The sequence below is a fragment of the Phascolarctos cinereus genome, unplaced genomic scaffold (genome assembly GCF_003287225.1).
Source record: "Phascolarctos cinereus isolate Bilbo 61053 unplaced genomic scaffold, phaCin_HiC Scaffold_726;HRSCAF=1367, whole genome shotgun sequence".
Taxonomy (NCBI): Eukaryota; Metazoa; Chordata; class Mammalia; order Diprotodontia; family Phascolarctidae; genus Phascolarctos; species Phascolarctos cinereus.
This window is the reverse complement of record NW_027556098.1, coordinates 116,808,420-116,831,041: the sequence shown is the minus strand read 5'-3', so window position 1 is coordinate 116,831,041 and position 22,622 is coordinate 116,808,420. Positions and strand designations below refer to the sequence as shown.

The 22,622-nt window shown below is 42.8% G+C and overlaps 1 protein-coding gene across 1 annotated transcript in view; it reads right to left on the bottom strand.

Moving 5' to 3' along the window:
- The window catches only part of KALRN (kalirin RhoGEF kinase), a 709,132-nt gene extending 697,357 nt beyond the window's left edge, over positions 1–11,775 (bottom strand). Inside the window, 1 exon segment of the mRNA XM_078146745.1 lies at positions 11,267–11,775. Coding sequence (XP_078002871.1) covers positions 11,267–11,339 — 73 coding nt within the window. The 5' untranslated portion in view covers positions 11,340–11,775.
- Positions 11,776–22,622: the final 10,847 nt, after the last annotated feature.

Here is a 22,622-nt window from a genome sequence, read left to right as displayed (position 1 = left end):
CAAAAACTATGGAGACCTCCTCAGAGTCATATTTTTAAATGCATAAATAAAATACATAGTATTACAAAGGAAACCAAATATATATTAAATATGATTATCAAAATATTTTAAAAACAAGGCCATAGATCCCAGATTAAGAACCCACAACTACTGAAATGAAACTCTTAGAGAGTCGCTGTTTGTGGCATCAAGTCAATTAAACATCAGAACTATTAATGTGTAGTGCATTGACAGAGATAGAAAAATGGAAAACGACATAGATCTCACCCTCAAAGAACTTATAGTTCAGTAGGGTGATAAGACAAGTCCACCACTAACTACTGAACAAATTTAAATGCAATTAGTGCATAGAAGTCAATCAGGGGAAAAGAAATGCAAGAGGGAAAGCATTTCTAGCTTGTGGCATCAGCTGCAAGCCCTGCCTACAGAACTCCATCCCCAATCTCTCTCTTCTCTATCATTTCCCTAATATATCCACCCCACCATTCTTTCAAGCACTCATACTGTAATTCAGTATCTGAGTATCTCAGATGTCAGTGTTGCCGGGCCTTCTCACTTGAACTGTGAGATTTTAATCAAACCAAAAGCCTGAAATAAATTTTCCCTTAGGCCTAGAACTTCCTTTCTGCCCTGCAGGAATGATGCTGCTCCACTTCAGAGGCCAGTCTGTGGCTATGGGCTATAGATATTCCCAAGTAACAGAGTCTGTCTCTTCCCCCTCCTCTGTCCCAGAGCCTAGCCATATCAGTCTCCCATGGCCAAAATGTGCCATCATTTCCTTTTAAATCTGAAAAGGAGCTCAGCAATCATCTAGAAAGAATTATAACTAGAGTGAGATGGACAGAGTATTGTTCCAAACACCTACATTGGGGAAGGGGATTGATTACCTTCCTCTCCACTGTGGTCCAAAGCCTGCCATCTTCATACTTTCTGTCTCATGGTCCTCCATTATCTCTTACCCTGTCACTGCACAACCAAATTTGTAATAACTGTCAGAATTTCTAGTTACAGCTCTATAACAGCCCAATCCTTCTCAATTTACATTTAAGTTGCATTACTCTTGAGTTCTCAGGTACTCTCTCTTCTTTGAAGCTTTCCATGAACCAATGAGTTGAAAGCCTTCTCTCCCCATTCACATTTTCCTGAAGTATTTTGTCCCATGATCTCTTTTGCTTTCTCATCTACCCAATCTGGTATAATACTTATCTGTGTACCTGTCATAGCACCTCTCCGCTGCCAGTTGAATACAAGCTTCTTGAGCAAAGGGATTTTTGTCATTTTTTAAAAAATCTTTCTATCTCCTGGACCTAGTACAATGCCTTACACACATTTCAATATTTCAAGCATCTGTGATTCCATTAGTAGGAGTATCCCCTCCATGGCCACAGATCAAATTGCTATACCTCTACAATGTCTTAGATCAAGGGTTTTTAACCTAGGACCCATGAACTTGGATAGAGATCGAGACAGAGACAGAGATTGAGAGAGATTGGTATATAGATTTGTGTGTATATATATACATATGTGCATATATATATATATATATACACATATAATATATATACAATATATGCCTACATACTGATAACCACTTCAAGAGAATTGGTTTTCTTTGTAATCCTATGTATTTTATTTTATGCATCTAACATTGTCACCCATAAGTTTTACCAGATTGTCAAAGGGGTCCGTAACACTAAAAAAGAAAAAAGTTAAAAAGACCCATCTGTGGAAAAATCCATTTCCCTGGAACCAACTTAGTGATAAGGTAATTTAGATAAGTTGGTACTTAGATGATGAAATCCGTCACCACCCATACCCAAAGCCTTTCCAGGCTGGCAGGACCAATTTGCTAGAGCTTACACATCAAATGCAAAGCCTTCAACAACTCAAAGTTGCTTCATGCCACAATAAAGCAGCATAGTAGAGCTTTAGCCTTTCACCTAGTATGTGTTTAACATATTAATAGATTTGAACTGGATGAAGAAACTGAGGTACAGAGAGGTAAAGGGACTTGATTAAAGTCACATAGTTAGTTAATGAAGAGATAAAACTAGGAATCAGATGTCTTGACTCCTACTCCTAGACTTTACTCCTCCCCTTCTATATGCCTTCGAGGTTGAGTGGTTTGTGAATCTAATTCTAGCTCCATTACCCAGGACCATTCAGGTAGGAAGAGGTTCCAAGAGCCCATATCCAGGCCACAGAAGAGCCTTTCTCCCTCAGCCCTCTTGCCTACCCTTCCTACAATCTGCCCGACAAAGAAGCCACATCCATCAAGATCCACAGATTCTTTGAGGGGTTTGTCATGCAGTAATTTGATGAGTAAGTACTAAATATTCTTCAATTCAATTCAACTAACATTCATGAAGGAACTACAACTCAGGAGTTGAAAGACAGCATCGGAGTCAGAAAGATGTAGGTGGCAGTCCCATCTCTGACCCATTCTGGCTGTGGGATTATGGGAAATCACTTATCCTCCGAGTGCCCTATGTACACTCTCCAATAAGTTACAAACGAGTTGCTGATCTGAACCAATGGAAGGAGTTTCCACGCCAGGAGTTCCCTATACTGATTAAATCATAGATGTAAAGAAACAAAAACAGTTCAAAGAACTACTACAGCCTTGGAAGGGGCTCTCTAGTTTAGTAAAATCTGCCTGTATAGATCACACAAGCCTGACCAAAGGGGACTAATGTGCTTATTTTTATGGTAGTAGGTAAGGAATGTGATTTTGGCTAGCTTCCTGCTTGGATCAGAGTAGAGCCTGAACTCCCAAAATTGTAATAAATAATAAAAAGAGTAAACTTTACAGTTAAATACAGTTCTTCCAAGAATCTCAGAAAACTTACAGGGTCTGAGGGGGAAGGGCATAAGTGTTTCTATAGTACCTACTAGTCAAGCGCTGTGCTAAGTACTTTTTACAAATAGTACCTCATTTGATTCTCTCAGCAACTCTTTAAGGTAGGTGCTGTTATTATCCTCATTTTACAGTTGAGGAAAACAGAGGTTAAGTGACTTACCCAGGGTCACACAGCTAGTAAGTATCTGAGGCTGGATTTGAATTCAGGTCTAACCTGACTCCAAGCCTAATGCTCTAACCAGTGTACCATCTAGCTGCCTGTACCTGAAGAAAGGGGAAAGGAAGCTATACCTTTCAGGGTAAAATAAGTAATGTATGTCACAGGACACCAGAACACAAGACAGTGTTCAACCAATCAATCATTCAATATTTATTAAATTTCTGCTTTGCACCATACTAGGGGCATTTAGTGATTCCAGGTGGCCCCAGGGGGAAAAGTGGGGCTGGTGACTTTGCACAGCCCTCTCTCACTTAAATCCAATTCACTTGCATGTCATGGCATCACCTCTCTGATGTCACGGTCCTCTTCCAGAATGTAGGACAAACAACAACAATACTAGGCATATGGGAATACAAAGACAAAAATGAAACAGTCCCTGCCCTTAAGGAGCTTACAATCTATTCTGTTAAAGTGTTCAGATTGTCAATACTTCCCATCTACTTAGAAGAATACAAATGATACAGGTTACCCAGGCATGCATGCCACCTATCTGCTCCCTGAGAAAATCCTCCTGGGGTTTTATGGGACAGCATAAGGACCAGAGATCTGCCCTAAACTATTGGTGACTTTGAGCAACCCACTTGACTTCTCTGATGTCACCATCTGGAAAGTGATAGGGTTAGACTACCTGACACCTAAGGAGTCACCTTCCAGATTTAACATTCTATGGTTCTACATTCTCTGGGCAGTTGTCCCAGACAGGAGTGGCAGCCCTAAAGCCTTTTAACTGGCAGCTAGATACTTTGTACTGAGACCTTGGGGGCAGGAGGGGAAGGGACAAAGAGACCCCTCCCCACTCCCCACTAATAGGCTGTTGGTAGCAGTTGGACCCCCTGTCCACAACACAAGACCCTTGCCTACAGTACTTCCCTCTTGGCATCTCCAAATCAATCCCACCACCCTCCCAGCTGAAACTCTGTTCCTTCACTCCTTGGCAGACAGAGGATTTCGAGCACTTGTATTGATCCATCAGCCTTGTGACTGTCAATCACTTCCAAGTTGCTTAGCTGCCAGTCATTCACATACAAAGGCATGGCAGGAAGAATCTGAATGGCAGCAGATGGGAAAAGGAAAAAGGAGATAGTTCATTACACACACCTGAGGCAGGGGGGAAGTGTGGGCTCCATTCTTACCATACAGGGGTAGACCCCTCCACAGCTCAGTTACCCAAGTGCCACTTGGAAGATGAATGACCTACCTGAAAGTTTACACTTTTTCTGGGGAGGGAGAAATAGTAGCATTTTGGGACAGTCCTGTGAAAGGCATCCCACTTTTCAGCCTGGTGTTCTGCATATATTAGATACTTGATGAATGTTATTGATTCTTTGCTGTTAAAGAAAATAGAGGCGGGCCCTAGGCTTCCTTAGCCTGTCCTGTGTCCTTGGGACCCCACAAAGAAGGAAGAAAGGGGAAGGACACCTACTATGTGTCAGGAACTATGCTAAGCTCCTTACAAATATATCATTTGATCCTCATAACTCTGGGAGGTAGGTGCTCTTATAATCCCCACTTTAGAGTTGAGGAAACTGAGGCAGACAGAAGTTAAGTGACTTGCCCAGGATCACATAGCTAGTATATGTTTGAACTCAGGTCCTTCTGATTCCACTCCTAGTACTCTCCCTGCTGCATCACCTTGTATTTACCACAGTTTCAACCTAGTGTCACAGAGAATGGTGTCAGAGGGCTCCCTTTTATTTTTTCAGGAAGAGGGAAGCGGGTAAAGGTATCCAAAACCTATGTGTTCATAAGTGCTTGGAGGTCCTTGTGTTGAAATTGCCTCCACTAGTGCAGATTCATAACTTTGTAACTTCCAGTCTTAGAATGTTGCCTGGAACACTGAGCAACTTACCCACTGTCATACATGTAGTATGTGTCACTGGGGGGACGTAAACCCAGATCTTCATGAGCCTGGAGTTGGCCCTCTATTCATTAGCTATGCTACCTCTCCCCCTCTCACCAGAGGTTCTCAGACAAAAAATAGATGACCACTTGTTGAGTCTGACAGGCAGCATGGGGTAGTGGATAGGGCACTGGATTTGAAGTCAGGAAGACCTGGGTTTAAATCCCACCTCAGACACTTACTAGCTGTGTGACCTTGATCAAAGCACTCAACTTCTCTTTGCCTCAGTTTCCTCATGTGAAAAAATGAAGACAATTACATTCAATTACCTCTAAGGTCCCCTTTCAGCTCTAAATCCATTGTCCTATGTTGAAAAGAGGATTCTTGCCCAGATGTGGATTGAATGAGATGGTCTTTTCCTAGTAATATTCTGAGATGTGGCCAGGCAAGTGCTATCCCCTCCTTCAGCCTAAAGCACCACATTTGATCTTAGCCCAGCCTCTCACCCCAGACAGAAAGCCCCACCTCAACATCCCAGACAGGTGGTTATCCAGCCTTTGCTTAAATATTTGTTCATTCACAGAATTGCAGGCTCCAAGGACAAAGGTAATTTGAATGGCCATTTAATCTAGCCTCTATGCAGGGTCAAATCTACCCTACCTCCCAGCTTCCTGAATTCACCTGTCCTGGTGTATTTGTTTTGTTTTTGGGGGTTTTGTTTTGGTTTTGGTGAGGCAATTGGGGTTAAGTGACTTGCCCAGTATCACACAGCTAGTGTCAAGTGTCTCTTCTGAGGCTGAATTTGAACTCAGGTTCTCCTGACTTCAAGGATGGAGCTCTATCCACTGCACCACCTAGCTGCTCCAATAAATTGTGGTTATTAATATGCAGAGACCACGGAGGCCTTTTGTGTCCCTAGTCTGTATTCCTCCTGCTGCGGCCTCAACCTATCTTGTCCCCATCTAAAGCCAGGTCACCATCCTTTGAACAAACCACATCCCCTCATTCCCCAAAGTTCTGTCTGCAGGGGACGGAAAGGAAAGGGGTAATAACAGCCACTCCCTTTCAGATCTTAGTGATTTCAAAATAATGATATGTTACAGGTAGACGCCAATTAACAGTTTACAAAGCATTTCTGTATCTGTCCTCTCACTTGAGCTTCACACCAGCTCTGTGAGGTAAGCAAGAGCTGCTGTTATTATCTTCATTTGTTTGTACAGGTAACAAAACTGACACTTTGTGGAGGTTAAGAGACTTTCCTGAGATGACACAGATAGTAAACAGGGAAAGCAAGATCCACAGCCAGGCTGCCAAGCTTGGTGCCATTACCCCTACACAGGCTGCCTTTCCACTTGTAAGTGTACGAATGATGGATGCAGGCTTCATGCAGCACCTTTCCTATGAACTGCCTTGAAGATGCTTAGTCCAAGTACTGTTATCCTCATCTTACAGAAAGGTAAACTAAGGCTTAGAGAAGTCCAACAAATAACATTCCCAAGGTACCACAAGAAAGCAACAGATCTAGGCTTCAAACTCACTGTATTGCCCTGCCTCTCAAAAGAGGTGATTGAAATATTTGAATAACCCCCTGCCTTATGACAGAATCACATGGCCTTTTGCACATGAATTCCAAAGGCTTCTTCTCTAAGGAATATGACCCAACCCCAAACTTTCACTCTGCCTAGGGGAATTTCTGTTGAATATGCAGGGATGGAAGACAGGAACATGTGAAAAACACCACATTCAAGATTTTAAGTTTACATTCTGAAACATGAAAAAGAAATATCAAAAAAGCTCTCTTAACCTGCTCTTTCAGGGCAGCTAAGTGGCACAATGGATAGAACATTGACCCTGGAGTCAGGAGGATCTGAGTTCAAATCCAGCCTCAGACATATACTAGCTATGTGACCCTAGGCAAGTCATTTAACCCAGATTGCCTTTAAAAAAAAAAGCTCCCATTACTTATGGACAAACAAAGCTAGGGAGGAATCCTCTTTCTTCTGTGCCAACACTTGAACAGTATTTACTTATTACTCAGTGTTACATCCCTCTCTGATTTCTGTTGTTATTCTGGGATCTCCTTTTTCTGTGGCAAAGACACGACTCACTGCTGTTTCAGCTACCCTGACTGGTGGTCCCCTGGTAGGAGGAGGGTGAGAATGATAACAGGAATTCAATTTAACAAGTATTCCTTCAGCAGCTGGCATCAGCTAAGCATGAAGGGGTTATAAAAACATAGTCTCTGCCCTCAAGGAGCTTAGGATCCCACTGAGGAGAGGAGATACATCTACTTGAAAAGCTAAAATAAATACACAAAAAATACTGATGATGGGTCTTTCATTGTCCTCCTCCTGCCTCTCTGATAATTCCTTCTCTGCATCCTGTGATGGTGCCTCATCCTCTTTCCACTACATTAACTGTGGATCCTTTCTCCCCTGCCCACATTAATAGGGCCTGGGCTGCCTTTCTAATCATTTTATTCTGCTTTTTAGCACTTTCTTTTTCTCTATTTTATGCGTTAGTTACTCTTTACTAATAAGTATATCTAGGCTAAGGACCTTGACCTGGTATTTATTTTGTAAACAACATAGCACCTGGTAGGTGGCTGGGTGCGTAGTAGGTGTCCTCCTCTCGAGAAATACCTATTGATCATCTGTTTTTCTCTCTTGCCCATCCCCACTAATAAAAAAAAACTATTCTGACACGCCTCCCCTGAACTAGAAGCAAATGACATATAGTAAAATGCTCTGCACAGATCCATCCATTTTAACAAGGCCATGGACTGAGATGGTTGGGGATGGGGAGGGAATTGATAAGGAGTCCTAAGATTGGATCCATCACCTTGGATCAGCAGAGCATTCTCACTAGAATGGGAAGGAAGGGGTAAGAAAGAGAGCTCAAATAATAGGGCTGAAGGAGAAATAAATGTTCCCCTCAAAGTTAGAGATGTGTAGCCCCATGCCATGTACAGGTGGCAGCCAGGGTATATACCATGGGCCTGATAAGCACCCAAAAAAGCCCTGTTGCTACAGATTCCAAAACGTTTTGGGGGGTAACAAGAACAAAAATTAAACACCATTCAATTATAATGACCAAACTTGGCCTCACAGAGGATATATGGATTAAATGCATCTCTTGCTTCTTTTCAGAGGTGAAGGACTATGGGTAAAGAATCTGGCTTCATTGACACTCTGACTAGTTGGCCAGACTATTTTTCTTTCTGTTGCTTTTTTGTTCTTTATCACAAGGGTTGACTCTTTGGGGGGCAAAGAGAGGAAAGATATATTTGGAAATGAAGGTGATGTAAAATTAAAAGATATCAATAAAAATTTTAATTAGTTAAAAGAATGTTTGAGGATTTCTTTTGATCTTGCATTTGGAAACAACTTAAAACAGACCTGTTGTATGGGGTGAGGTACAAAGTGCCTCAGGCTCATAGGATCATGGGCCTAGAGCTGAAAGGGACCTTAGAGGACATCTAGTCCAACCTCATCATTTTATAGATAAGGAAACTGAATGGTTAAGTAACTTGCCCAGGTATTCAGACAAGGGTGAATTTCCTGTGGATAAGGATGGTGATCAGCCTTGAGATGATGACAGAACAGTTGGGGGTGGGGGGCAGGGTGTGAAGCATACATAGAGGGCAGGTCTTAAACAAAGTCAGCCACAGACAGAATGTACCTTCCTCTAACCTTCCTCTTGAGCTGCAGTTCTTTGCCTCATTTATGCTTTAAGTATTTACTCCTTCCTTGACTACTTCCAAATATAAGTCAAACCCAGGCTTCCCAAAAGGGATTAAGAGGAAAAGTCCCATAGGGACTTCATTAACTGAATCTAACCCCAGGCTGCTGTTTACTGTGATCTGAGCAGGACCAGTCTTACTAAACTGTAGCCTGCATGATATGATCTGAAGAACCCCAGAAAAGGTGAAACATTAAACCATTACTAACCATTATTACCTTTAACATGATGTCAGTTATTTTATTGGGGATTAAGAGAGCTCTGAAAGAAAAATTGCTGCATGACTGACTGGCCTCCTAAATAAACAGGTGAGTATTAGTGACTGAGAAAAGAACTACACAGATAGATCTGGAGCATAACGGCCTGGGGGTTCTATGAGCATGAGATCCCTAGAAGAGTTTGTTGGGGGGTAGAGGTTGGGAGGAAGATTAAGAGTCCAAACAGAAGGGCTCAGAGGTGTAAACTATCTTTCCTCACTTCACAATTTGCTTTGGACCTGAAAAAGGAAGAAGGGAAGGGATCTCTGGGGAGGCACTCCAAGCAGATGAAGCCTTCCCTCCCTCAGATTCCACACAGGTCAGCTTTCCTGCTCCTTTTTAGAATTCATGCTTGCTTGGGGGATGGGGAGAGTAGAGTTTGAGGGGAGAGAGAAACTTCACCCCGGGAAGCAGACTTAAATGGAAGAGAATCTCATCTCTTTCATCTAGGTTTGGGGATCTATCGGAATATAAGGGGGCTCCTGGCTGCTTATGCTCTTGCCCAGTCACAGAACATATGGTTGGTCACTGCCTCCAAAGTCACATGGTCTAATGACAATTCTCCCACCTCCTTCCCAAATGATGACCCAGGGGGCAAAGCAAGGGGGTTTGGAAACAGATGTACAAGCAGAGTGTTCAGAGCCAAGCTGACCTCATGACCCTGCTCGTCCATGCCCCCTAAGTCAAGTCTCTTGGGGGAAAGTTAGATCCTTAGGGCTACCATTACTTAAACTCTGTGATAAAATTTTCAGATGAAGTAGTTCTACATACAGGGAGATAGATAATTGTAAATGGAGAGACTGGTTACAGATACACAGAAGTTAAACATATAGGAGAGACTGAACCCCCCCCAAAAAATTATCTATCTCTTTCTCTTCTCTCAAATATATATCTATATGCATACCATATATGAGAGAGAAGAGAGAGAGAGAGAGAGAGAGAGAGAGAGAGAGAGAGAGAGGTCTACAGGTGAAGGGAAGACAGCATTATAAATATATAGAAATGTATGATGTAGAGGCCTCTAAAGGCACCTGGCTCACTGACATGAGGGATGTAGGGAATGCATATGTGAAATGTACAGATGACTACATACATACATATATATACATATGCACACATATATTATTTGTATACACATATACATACATATATACACATGTTTATATGTATGGATGGAGTTGTGGAAATGAAAGAACCTAAGGAGTGTTATCTTCCCCTGATTTCGAATCATCATCCCTCCCCAGGCTGCCATGGGATAGCAAAGATTCGGTGGTGGGAGGTGGGGATGCTAACTCTGACTTCCAGGAATGAGCTGGGATTGTTACGAAATGCCCTCCACCTGCTAGTGCTAATTCTGCATTCCCATTAAAGGAGGAGAGAAAGAGGTGAGAACAGAGGCGTGCTCAGCCCCGCTGCTCCTTGGCCAAGGCTCCCCACTGAAGTCTGAGTCTCTGGCTCCATCCAGACACCAGCTAGTGCCAGTTCTCTCCTCTTGCAAGTAGTACTGGCTATCAGTTCCCAGCAGTGAGATCGTGACTCACGGATCTCAGCTCTGATTCTCAGCCTCCTGATTTTCAGAGATTCCCAGCTCCTGTTTTGCCTTTCCCGGCTCCTAATCTTCTTTGAATTCCAGCTACTCGCCTTTTCTGGGAGCCCCCAGCCCCGTGCCCTCCTCTCTCTCTCTTTCTCAGTGTGGATCCTGCGCTTTGCTAGCCAACTGCCCTTAGTGACAGTCGCTGAAGATGGGGCAAGCAGTAGGGAATGGAGGAATGGGAAAGGGTACAGGAGGAGGTCGGGGGCGGATAAGATCTGTGCCTGTAGGAGCTGCACGCTACCAAGTGAGGCAACATCGCCCCATCTCCTGGCGCCTGGGAAGGCAGCTGAAGTGGACAGACCTCTAGTTCCCCACCTCCACTCCTCCCCTTCCCCACCCCCCCATATAGATACACATATATACACACAGGCACACACGCGCGCGAATGGGGTTTAATACTGAGAGCATGAGTGGCCAAGGGAAAAGAGAGTGAGCCCCGCATCCTGCCCACAAGCCCCCACCCCTGCCAAAGCGCCAACAGTGTCTCGGACTTTGATATAACAACAGTAATCACAGCAACTATAACCCAGACAACGAGTGGTAGAGCAGGAGGGTGGGGGGTTGGGGGGGGAAGGGGGGAACAGAAGAGAGATAGGGTTTAGTGGGGGAGGGGAAGAGACTCCCCCCTTTCGGCGCAGCTCCCCTCCTTTTCCAAACTTGTAGGCAATGCTGCCCCCAGCAAAGCAACCCAAAGCCTCAAAGGGAGGCTTTCTCTCGCCCCCACCCCACCCCCATTGCCCCCTTCCAGTCTTACCTGTCCGGAAAAACGCATCCACGTCCGAGTCGGCTGCTCCTCCTTCCTCCGCTGCCCCCTCCGGGGGGTTCATGACTGGGGAGGGGGCTCTGCGGACAGCCCCCGGGAGGTGAAACGGAGGGCCGGCGTCTCGTCTCCTCCGTGGGGGCGGGGGCGAGGGCGGCGGAGACCCGGTGCCCAGAAGCCGAAGCGATCAGATCCTAAGGAATTGGGGTTTCGAGGGCGGGCAGGCGCGGGATGGGGGAGCCGGAGGAGATGATGCACAGCTTCAAGCAGAGGCTCGGGGAGGGCTGGGGGAGCCTTCTGCCGGCTCCCCCATGGTAGCCCGTTCCCTCCGCCGGGCTGCTTGCCTCCTCTCTGGCTCAGGGACAGGGGGTCCAAGATGCCTCAGCCTCCAGCTCTCCTTCTCCAGCAGCAGCAGCTGGTCCTCCTTCTCTCCCGTCTGCCTGTCTCTATTGTTCAGCCCTGCTCCGTTCTCTCCTCTTTATTTTTCCTCCTCCTCCTCCCTCCCTCCCCTCCCTCTCTCTCTCTCTCTCTCTCTCTCTCTCTCTCTCTCTCTCTCTCTCTCTCTCTCTCTCTCTCCCTCCCTCGCTCGCCTGCTCGCTCTTTAGCTCCCTCCCTCCTGCTCTGGCTGGGTCCCTCCTCCCTCCTCCCTCCTCCTCCTTTCTCCCTCCTCCCTCTTCCTCCTCCTCCTCTTCCTCCTCCTCCTCCTCCTCCTCCTCCTCCTCCTCCTGCTCCTCCTCCTGCTGCTCCTCCTCCGGCTCCTGATCTTGCTCCCTCAACTCTGTGCCAACAATGCCCCGAGCTGCTAGCTGCGGGCTGTGCCCGCCAGTGCAGGGGGTCGGGACCTGCCCTGGGCCGGCTCCTTTTCGGCTCCGGGAAATGCTTGCTCCTCTTTGCCCCAGCCTGCCCAGAGTCCAGCCGCACCCGGAGGAGCTGCAGGAGGAACGAGACAAGAGCACAGCCCCGAGCTATTGTTTGTGGCTGTGCTAGGCCAGCTTCCTGAGCCCCGCAGGAAAAGCCCTAGCTAAGGAAGCATCCGAGCGAAGGGGGGCGGGGCACGGGCCAGGGGAGCTGGGGCCTGGGGTGCGCCAGAGTCGGGATTGGGTGGGTTGGGAGGGGTGTCTTTTGCTGTGGGTAAAGGGAATGTGTTTCTTCTTTTTCCTCCTGCTCCTCGCTCCAGCCCAGGCCCCCAAAGAGTATAGAGGGTGGGCTGCACTCTTTTCCCGGGGTGTCACTGAGCTGTTAGACTTCCTTTTAGAAGGGATCCAGCAGGGACTGACCTGGAGAGAGCTTATTTGAACTGTCTTCCCTTATTACTTTACCTTCCCTCCATTACTTTACCTTTTCCTTTTCCTATCTGGCACTGACTTTCTAATGTCTTCTTTCTCTTCAGTCTCCTTTTTTCTCCTCTCCACACTGTCTTTTCCTTACTTTCCTCCTCCCCATCGCTTCTTTCTCTTCCTTTTTCCTCTTCTCCTCCTTACCCTTCTCCTCATTTTCTTCCTACATGAGATTTTCCACATCCTTCCCCCTTTCTCTTATTATCTCCTCTCTCTGTGTCTGTTTCTGCCCATCTGTCTCTCTGTCTTTCTGTCTCTGTCTTATGTCTCTCTCTGTTTCTATCTTTCTGTCCCTGTCTCTCTCTCTATCTCTCTCTCTCTCTCTCTCTCTCTCTCTCTCTCTCTCTCTCTCACCCCCCCCTTGTCCCCCCACTTTCTTTGACTTCCTTGATTTTTTTTTCGATTCTCCTATCAGTGGATACCTCCAGCATGCGCTTCTGTCCTTTCTCTTTACCTCTGTTCTCTCCCCTCTTTCTATCCTTCCTACTCCCTTGTCTCTCTGTGTATGTCTCCTCTCTCTTCCCCTTTCCCCCATCTCCACGGTGTTTGGCCCTATCCTGAATCTCTGTAGGTGGATAGTTTCTATCTTGGACAGCTGTCAAAACTCCCAAATCCCGGTGGGCTTTTTATGGTTTATTCCTCTTTCCTGGCATAGATGAGATCAAGTCAGGCAGGAGAAAGGAGATGTTCTCTCAAGCTGAATGTGAATTAAAGTAGGAGAGAGGGACTTGGTAGAGGAGTAAGGGGGTGGGGTGGGAGTGAAAGCAGATGCTGTCAGGGTAATTAATGCAGTGATTGTACTGTGCCAATTGGTTTTTAAACAATAATTAAACAATAATTAGCCAGTGTTCCATTTACAGTTTGAGAGGCTTTGGGAGCCTAGACAACAAAGGGTATCCATACCTGAGTATTTAACAGAGGAAGGACCTGCCTCTATTTTACCCCGCCCATTAGATAGATACTGACCCTACTTTACATGCTCCATTCCTCATTCTTGGCAGAGAATTAGTGTTCCATGATCCTAAATGCACTGAATACCCACCTTTCAAGTGGATACTTGGGGTCTGTTGGGCTCTAGTCATTTAACTTGGTTTTCACCTCTCCCGGGGAACCAGGAAATCTACAACCCACCTTACCACTATCCCTAAGATATCCAACTGGTTCTATTCATATAGGTTCTAGAACTTTACAGGCGGAGGTGTCCTGACATGAGAGAAGAAATATGCTTCAGTGGAAAAAGTCAAGAGGTCAGTGTTCTAGTGTCTGATAACCATGTCTTCAAACAAGTCATTCAACTTTTCTCAACTTCAGTCTTCACTTCTGTAAAATGGGTATAATATGACTTGCCATACCTAACTCATAGGTTGTTGGGAGAACAGTGCTTTGTAATGTGAGCTCTTACTATTTGCATTTTACCCAAGCCCTACCTTTTCAAAGATATTCTCAGAATCAGTCAGGGTCTTTCCCAGTTATTTATATAGTACCCAAAGGTATAGAAATAAACTTAAATTGGTGTTCTATGTCTATTGCTAAGACATCTCCACTGTTGACTCTACTTCCTAATATGAAAAAGTAATCCCCCTGGATCTAGGGAGGAAATGATCATCCAATTCTAAACTCTTCTCCCTACCTCTTCTGATATTATATACTTCCTGAACCTCTTTGCCTTCACAGAATGATAATAATAATAATAATAGATAGAATTTATATAGTACTTTAAGGTTTGCAAAGTACTTTATAAATAACTCCTTTTAACTTCACAACAACCCTGGGGAGGTTGGTTCTATTATTAACCCCATCTTACAGATGAGAAACATGAGGCATGGAAAAAAAACAACAATGGCCCAGTAACTGTCTGCAGCCACATTTGAACTCAGGTCTTCCTGACTCCATGGCCAGTACTTTATGCATTCTATGCACTGTGCCACATGACTGCCAAATCTTCAAGTTGAAAGTCTTTAGAGATGATTAAGTCTAACTTTCCACCAGATGTAGGAAGCCCCTCTACAGAATAGCTGAAGAAATAATCATTCATCCCTTGCTCCAATTGTTAGAAAGGTTTTCCATAGAGAGAGCTAAACTATTTCTTCCTGTAACTTCACCTGGTGCTCGTAGGTCTGCCCTGTAAAACAACAAAGAATGTGTGCTCCTCCCTCCATGTAAGAGTCCTCTACTATTTGAAGATAGCTTTTATAATTCTCTTTTGTCTGAGTATCCCTCTTTCCTCCAAACATTCCTCTCCTAGTGCAGGTTAGAAGCTTCACCATCCTGACTGCCCTTCTCTTGATATTCTCCTATTTGTCAAACTCGCTATTAAATGTGTCTCCTATAAATGAAAACTGCATTTCAGAGGTGAGCTACTTACCCAGGTCTACAGCTGGACTCACTTTACTCATTCTGGACACTATATTTTTACTACTGTATCCTAAGACTATTAGAATAAAAAGGAACTGTCTCACTTTTGTATTTATATTCCTAGCACTTAGCACAGTGCCTGACATACAGTTGGTGCTCAATAAATGCTTGTTGATTGATTGATTAAATAATCACAGTATACCATCAGCTCACATTAAGCTCATGGCCAGTTAACCCTATCAACCAACCCCACCAACCACTCCCACCCCAACAGGCCTTTTTCATGCAAAATCCTGTTAAGCTAGGCCTCTCCTATTAAGACTGAATTTGTGCACTTAATTTTTTGAACCAGAATATAGGACTTTACATTTATCCCCATTAAACTAAAATTTCAGCCTCAAGAAATCTCTTTTTAGCCTTGAGTCTGCCATCTATGATGTTAACTATCCCTTGAAGCTTTGTATCATCCATAACTTTGATAAACATGCCTTTAACGTCTTCATCTACGTTACTGATTTATACTATTGAACTGGATAGGCATAACGATAGAGACCCGTGGTACCCCAATAGAGACATCCTTCTACACCAGAATTGTCAAACTCACAGCATAGGACTTATAAAATCTTGAGTGCAGCACAAACCCAATTAAAATGTAATTGGGAAATGGTTAACAAAATAAATAAAAATGCAATACAGCATAGTCACAGATGTTAGTTTGTAGTTTTCTAAGTCAATATGTGACCTTCAGGGATCCATTTCTATTTTAAGTTTGACCTCACTGCTCTACACTAATACTAGTCTATTAATCAACATTCTTTGGGTACAATTCTTCAACCGATTGGGAATCAACCTAACTTTCCCCCCATATTTCACCATCTTACCCGTTAATCTTTTATGAAAGATTTTGTCAAATGCTTTGCTGAAATAAATATGTGCTAAGTCTGCAGCATTCACCTGATTCACCAACCCATGGCATTAATCCTATCAAAAAAAGGAAATGAGGTTTCCTTGGTTACTTTATTCTTAGAGAATCCATTTTGGGTCCCAGCGACCACCATGTTCACAAACCACCATCTATTTAATAACTCATTTTAGAAATTTGCTGTGAACATCAGGTTCATTAGTCTATAGTCTCTGGAATCTACTCTTTTTCCTTTTAAAAACCAGGATAATATTTACTTGTCTCCAGTCTTCTTGTCCTTTTCCTATTCTCAGTGGTTTCTTTAAGGTCACTTATACTAGTTCTGACATTATATGTGCAAGTACTAACCTTTGGTTATAATTTATCTGAGCCTGGAGACCCAAACTAATCTAAGGCAACTGGATGCTTTCCTACTATCTTACCCTACAAGTAAAGCTTGCGTTAAAATTAACATCCTCATTGTACCTTCACCTCTGTTGTACCAATATTACAACTGAGGCCCAGAGAAGGGTGATAATATGCTTTCTTTTACATAGCATGTTTTGGAAAAGGAAGAATAGATTAATAAATGTTAGTTGAATGAGTAAAGTCAGGTATCTTTGCTCCCAGAATTCTGTGCATTTCAGGCAAACTGTTCTTTTTTCCTTTTTTTCTTTCCTTTTCTCTTTCTTTTTTCCTTCTTTCTTCCTTCTTTCCTCCCTCCTTCCCTTCTTTCTTCCTTCCCTCTTTACTTCTCTTCTCTACCTTTTTCTCTTTCTCTTTTTTCTTTCTTTACTTCTCTATTTCTTTCTTTCTCTTTTAAGATTGGTTCTCCCAATTTCACTCAGGTTGGAAATGCAGCAGCCATTCACAAGCATGAGCCCAATGCTGATCAGCACAGGAGTTTTGATTTGCTTTATTTCCTCCCTGAACTGGCAGCCTAGTGGTCCCCCACTCACCACTGGTGTCAGAGGTAGAGTGGATCCCCAATTGGCTTTAGCCCTCCTTCATCTCAGAACTCCTGAACTTAAGTGATCCACCAGTCTCAGCCTTCCCAGCAGCAGGGATCATGGGTGTATACCACCATGTGTGGCTTACCTTTACTCTCCCAGAGAAGAATAACATTTAACATAAAGGGCTTTTAAGATTTGCAAATTGCTTTACAAATATCATCTCATTCCAAAACTGCAACAACTCTGTATAGTATTCCTGTCTCTCTTTTATAAATGAGCAAACTGAGGCTAAAAGAGCTTAAACGGCTTGTCCATAGTCACATAACTTTTAATAAATGCAAGGTAGGGTTTGAACCCAGGTCTTCCTGGCTCTAGATCCAGACTGCCATCTACTATGTCATGCTGCCTAGCCACTCTTCAGTGGCAAGTACCCCTTCGGGTAGGATGGTCCAATGTATGTAATAGAAGATATGGGATTCAAACCCAGATCCTCTGCCAAGTACAATATTTTTTACATTTTGCCAACACTATTTCTTTTACACGCTGAATTAGAGGTAAGACATGCAGGTGAAAATGGCTAGCAGGTAGCTGGAAATGCAAGATGGGAGCTTGGAAGAGAGGTTGGACTTATAAAGATATTTGGGAGGCATCCCCACTGAGGTACTAGTTGAAATCATAACCGTTAACAAGATTTAAAAAAATATATGTTTTTAAATCACTATACATCAACTTTTCTCTCTGGGCACACACACAAGTGCCTCACTTTCCACTCAAATTCAGGGCATTCCCCAAACCATTTCCTCACCAAAAATGGTCTCAACACATTCTCAGCTTCCCTTGTGTCCCCTATTCTGGTCTCCCAAAGGAGATATTTTAGAATCACCTATAACTCCCGCTTCCCATCACTGAAGGCTGTAACTTAATTCTAGTACCATAGAATGTCAAAACCTTAGAGATTATCTCATTCAACCATTTCATTTTACAGAGGAAGAAGCTGGGATTCAGGGAATTAAAGTGACTTGCCCCAGGACATCCATCTAGCTTTTAAACATGTCTTGGATTTATTCCATTTTTTTCAACCCCAGTACCATCACTAATTAAGGCCTTCATCACCCACTCCTAGATTACTGAAGCAGCCTCCTCACAAGGAGGGGGCAGAGGTGATTGCAAAGGGATAGAGCAGTGATCAGAGATGTAGGAGAAGAAACAAGATAGTGTAGTATTGCCCAGAAGGGAGTTTGAAGAAGGACAGAGCAATCAATTGCACCAAATGCCCTGGAGAAGTCAAAGATGATAAACATTAGGAGAAGTCTTTTGGGAAGCATAAATTATTAATAACCACATACAAAAAAATGAAGAATCTCCACTAGAGAAATATAAATTAAAACAACTTTGAGATTCTACATTATACTAATTAAATTAGAAAAGATAATAAAAGACAACACAATTCAATGCTGAGATGGCTGTAGGTAAACAGGATTGCTATTTTACTACTGATTGAGTTATGAATTGTTCTAACATTTTGGGAAAGCAATATGGAATCACACAATAAGAGCTACAAAAATGTATATGCCATTTGACCCAGTAGCCCCACCATGGAGACCTTATCCCCAACAAGATCATCGACAGAGGGAAGGAAAAAAAGTCTTTTCTGTACAAAGATAGTCCTAGCAACACAAATGATATTTTTTTTTAATCTGGAAACAAACCAGGTGGCCATTGAGTGATGAATGGCTAAATAAGCTATGGTATATGGTATATTACCATGTCATAAGAAATTATAAATTCTAAGAATTCTAAGAAATATGGGAAGTCTTATATGAAGAAATGCAAAATGGATAAAGGAAAAGGAAAAGAACAATTGACTACAGTTATATAGTTAAAGAAAACAGCTTACAGCCACAAATCCATTTTATATACTCAATAAAGAAAGTCAAAAAGAACCATGAAAGCAGAAGTTACGTGGGCTCTACTATGTCAAAGTCCACTGACTTTAACACATCTTTTGAAGTGGACTTAACAGGCCGTAAATAGTAGAAGTTTATGGGTACATGTATAATCGATTACAACCTCTAGGGGGTTGAGTCAAGTCAACAAACATTTATTAAGTGCCTACTGAGTTCCAGTCACTGCACTAAGCACTGGAGATACAAGGTAAGAGAGAAAAAAGTTCCCTGCCCTCAAAGAGCTCACAGTCTAATAGGAGAGACAATGTGCCAACGACTATGTACAAAGCAACCATATAGAGGATAAACTCGATACACTTAATAAAGGGAAGGCGCTAGCATTAAGAGGGATCAGGAAAGGCTTCCTATAGAAAGGGAGATTTTAGCTGGGACTAGAAGGAAGACAGAAGACAGAAATGAGGAGAAAGAGCTCCGGGAATGTGGCTTTTATTTCATTTTTTGTTCCATTTTGCCTATTTCTTATTCTTATTTTTCTTTTTGTGCTTTTGCTTACACATGTGAATACCTATACTTTTCATTAGACATTAAAATAAATTAATTTTTGAAGGACTCTAAGGCCACTCATTGATTTGGCTCTTAGATCAAGCAATCTGTTTCATCACAATGGAGGAAGCTAAAGTCAGTTTTCAGCTGGGGTGTGCTAAGGCCTGCTTAAACTAGCTCTCATCAAGCCAACTGCTACATTTTCTGTGTGAGCATTTATACCTAGGAAATCGGCAAATGCAACAAAGCAAGGCTTTTTTTTCTTGTTTGTTGGCTGTCTAGACTTAAGAAACTAATAGACAAAATTTAATAACACAGATGCATATATGTGTGTATCCCCCTCCCTCTGAGAACCAGTTGTTATGTATTTATCAACCTATCACTGAATCATAGGTAAAGGCAAAAACAAGTAGTGAAAGGGACAGCTAGGTGGCGCCATAGTGCACAGAGTGCTGGGCCTGGAGTCAGGAAGACTTATCTTCCTGAGTTCAAATCTGACCTCAGACATTTACTAGCTGTGTGATCCTGGGCAGGCCACTTAACCCTGTTTGCCTCAGTTTCCTCATCTGTAAAATGAGCTGGACAAGGAAATGGCAAACCACTCCAGTATCTTTACCAAGAAAACCCCAAATGGGGTATACAACTAAATAACAACAAAGTAGTGAAAATGAAGTTGATGAAACAGAGAAATGAAAATTTAGGAACAATAGGTTCTGGCCACTCAAGAAGTTTGGTGGTGAAAAGAGAGAAATTAAGCTGGAGTTTTTTTAAGGGTTTTTTTTGTTTTACTGTATAGCAAGACTTGCATGTGTGAAGAAAAATGGAAACAATCAGAGGAAAGGGAAAGACTGAAGATTATGAAGAGAGAAGACTGCTTCGTTCCCATACACAAAACCTAGAAGGCTAGATTGATGTTAATATTAAACTACCTGGCAACGGAAATCTCCATTTGGGTGTATAGTAGGAAACAGAATGAGAGAGATTGAGGATGCAGATCCCAAATCTTGACCTCCTGATGTCAGCTCTGAACAGCACAGGAAATTTCAAACAGAAAGTTGCTTCCTCTAACACACTATTTTCTGTTTAGTCTTACGAGAGAGACAACATGGGAAGCACACTAGCCTGTTGTGAAAATTTCCAGAGGTCACTCCACACATCCCCTCTCCTCCCAACCCACTCCCATCATGCTCTTGGATGTCACACCATTCTGACAGCAGGGAAGTTATTTCTGTGGTCTAATGTCAGTTCTTCCCACTGCAATCCAAGCCCATTCCCCTTTGTTCTGTATTTGAGGAAAAACAACCTGTCTGGTGTCTGGTGAAACATACAGTGCAAAAAAAAAATGTCAACTGTTTTACAAAAGACTTCATGCTTTCAGAGTGCTTATTGTATCACTGAGTCTATCTCCAGGTCTCTAGGAAGGGCAATCCTTCCAGTGGCTTGGATAGATGGCAGTCCTTGTACTGAAAGAATGAAGAAGGGGGCCAGAAGACTTAAAGAACATAGCGGCAGATGCTGAAAAATGCTCTTTTTTAGTCTCCAGTGACATTTTAGGAGAAAACTCCTCCTCTTAGGCATTCTAGAAAGTCAAGTCGGCAGGAAGCCAGGATAAATCCTGTAGTTAAAATGCTAAAACAGTACTTATGTTACCCAAGAAATGCCACACTGGGCCAAACCCACAGTCCCTCTAGCCCAGTATTTAGTCTCTGATTTAGACTCACCAAGTCTAGGGGCACCAAGAGGTGTGATTCAATACAATTCAATTTGACAAACATTCATTAAGTGCTGGGTATGATTGGCTTCCCTGACGTCAGCCTCAGAAGGTTAGGATATACACCCCCAAAATATCCCTAGACACTCCTAGCAGCCCCTTATGGGTCTAGCATTTACTAATTTATGTAAAGCTAGTTTGCTTAGAAAGAAGGGAATGAACCCAAATTGCAGAGGATTAAGGAAAGAGTGGGTAGGGGAAAATGAAGACAGCAGGTTGTGAAATGTTCATTAGAGAATTTTAAACCCACTTATATTTGAGATCTGCAGAGAAATACCCTGTGCCCCAAATGTAAAATTTGGATTATGTTATAATCCTTTGATTCATTTTAGACCAGAAGTGGAAAGTGTTGGGGGGGGGGGTTCCTACTGAAAACCACTGACTCGTTTTAAAAAATCAATCAGGAGTCTCACATCATCCATTCATTCAGCAAGTATTTACAGAGGGTCCTCTTCTGTGTGTTTTCACATAAACAAAAAGCAATCCAATCCTTGTAAACAAAAGAAATGGAAAAAGAAATTTTTTTAAAAATTTGTGTGCTTTAGAATTTGTAAAGCACATTGAAATTTGAAAAGTATGTTTTACCTGGATTATCCTATAGCTGTTATTATCTGATATTCCAGCTAAAGAAACTGAGGCTGGCTGATTTGTTCATGAAAGATTTAAACCCAGGTCTTCCTGGTTTGATTTTAGAAAGCATCTAGGACAGTGCTTGACTCACAGAGGCACTTAATGTTTGTCAGTTGATTAATTGACTGAAAATATGCAGCCCTCATCAAGGTCATTTCTAAGAGACATATGTTATCAATGCCTAATGGTCAAACCCGACCATAAAATCACCAAACTCTGTGGTAACCCTGTTCAGACAATCATTCATTTATAGGATTTATAAAATTGTTTCTAGGAATCTAACTGACTTCCTAAAATGTCCTAGTTTCAAATGTTTTTTTTTTTCTGAAGTGGAAGTATTAGGTAGCTTATGCCTTTACCTCAATTCCATATGATAACTGGTGAAAAGAGAGAAAAGGCAAAGAAGGGAAAGGATAGAAGATTAGGTTGCAGAAAAAAAGCAGAGATCAAAGAAAAGAGGAAGAGAAAAAGCAACAGAAACAGAGAAGGGAAGATAGGAATAGAAAGAAGGATGTAGAAAGAAGAGATGGACAGACAGACAGAGAAATGCTTTCCCGTCCGTGGGCTATTAGCACTGGATATGCTTTCCTTTTCAATTCAATTCAATTTCAGTTTCCCAGGATTCCCAACCCAATGCATCTCTGTGGGGTCCTGACTTTTTAATTCAATTCAATGCAACAAGCATGTATTAAACACTTACTATATGCAAGGCACTGTTCCAGGAGCTGTGGATGCAAAGGCAAAAGAAAAAATGGAAAATTGCCACCATCTTCTGGGAAGTTATAGTCTACTGGAAAAAAAAGAACAGAAACAAGTAAACACAATAAACTGAGGTGGCAGACAGGAATAATAGCTACAGTGATCAGGAAAGACTACCTGTAGGAGATGGCACCTGAGCTCAGCCTTAAAGCTCAAGATCCTAAAGGGGACAGCTAGGTGGCACAGAGCATTGA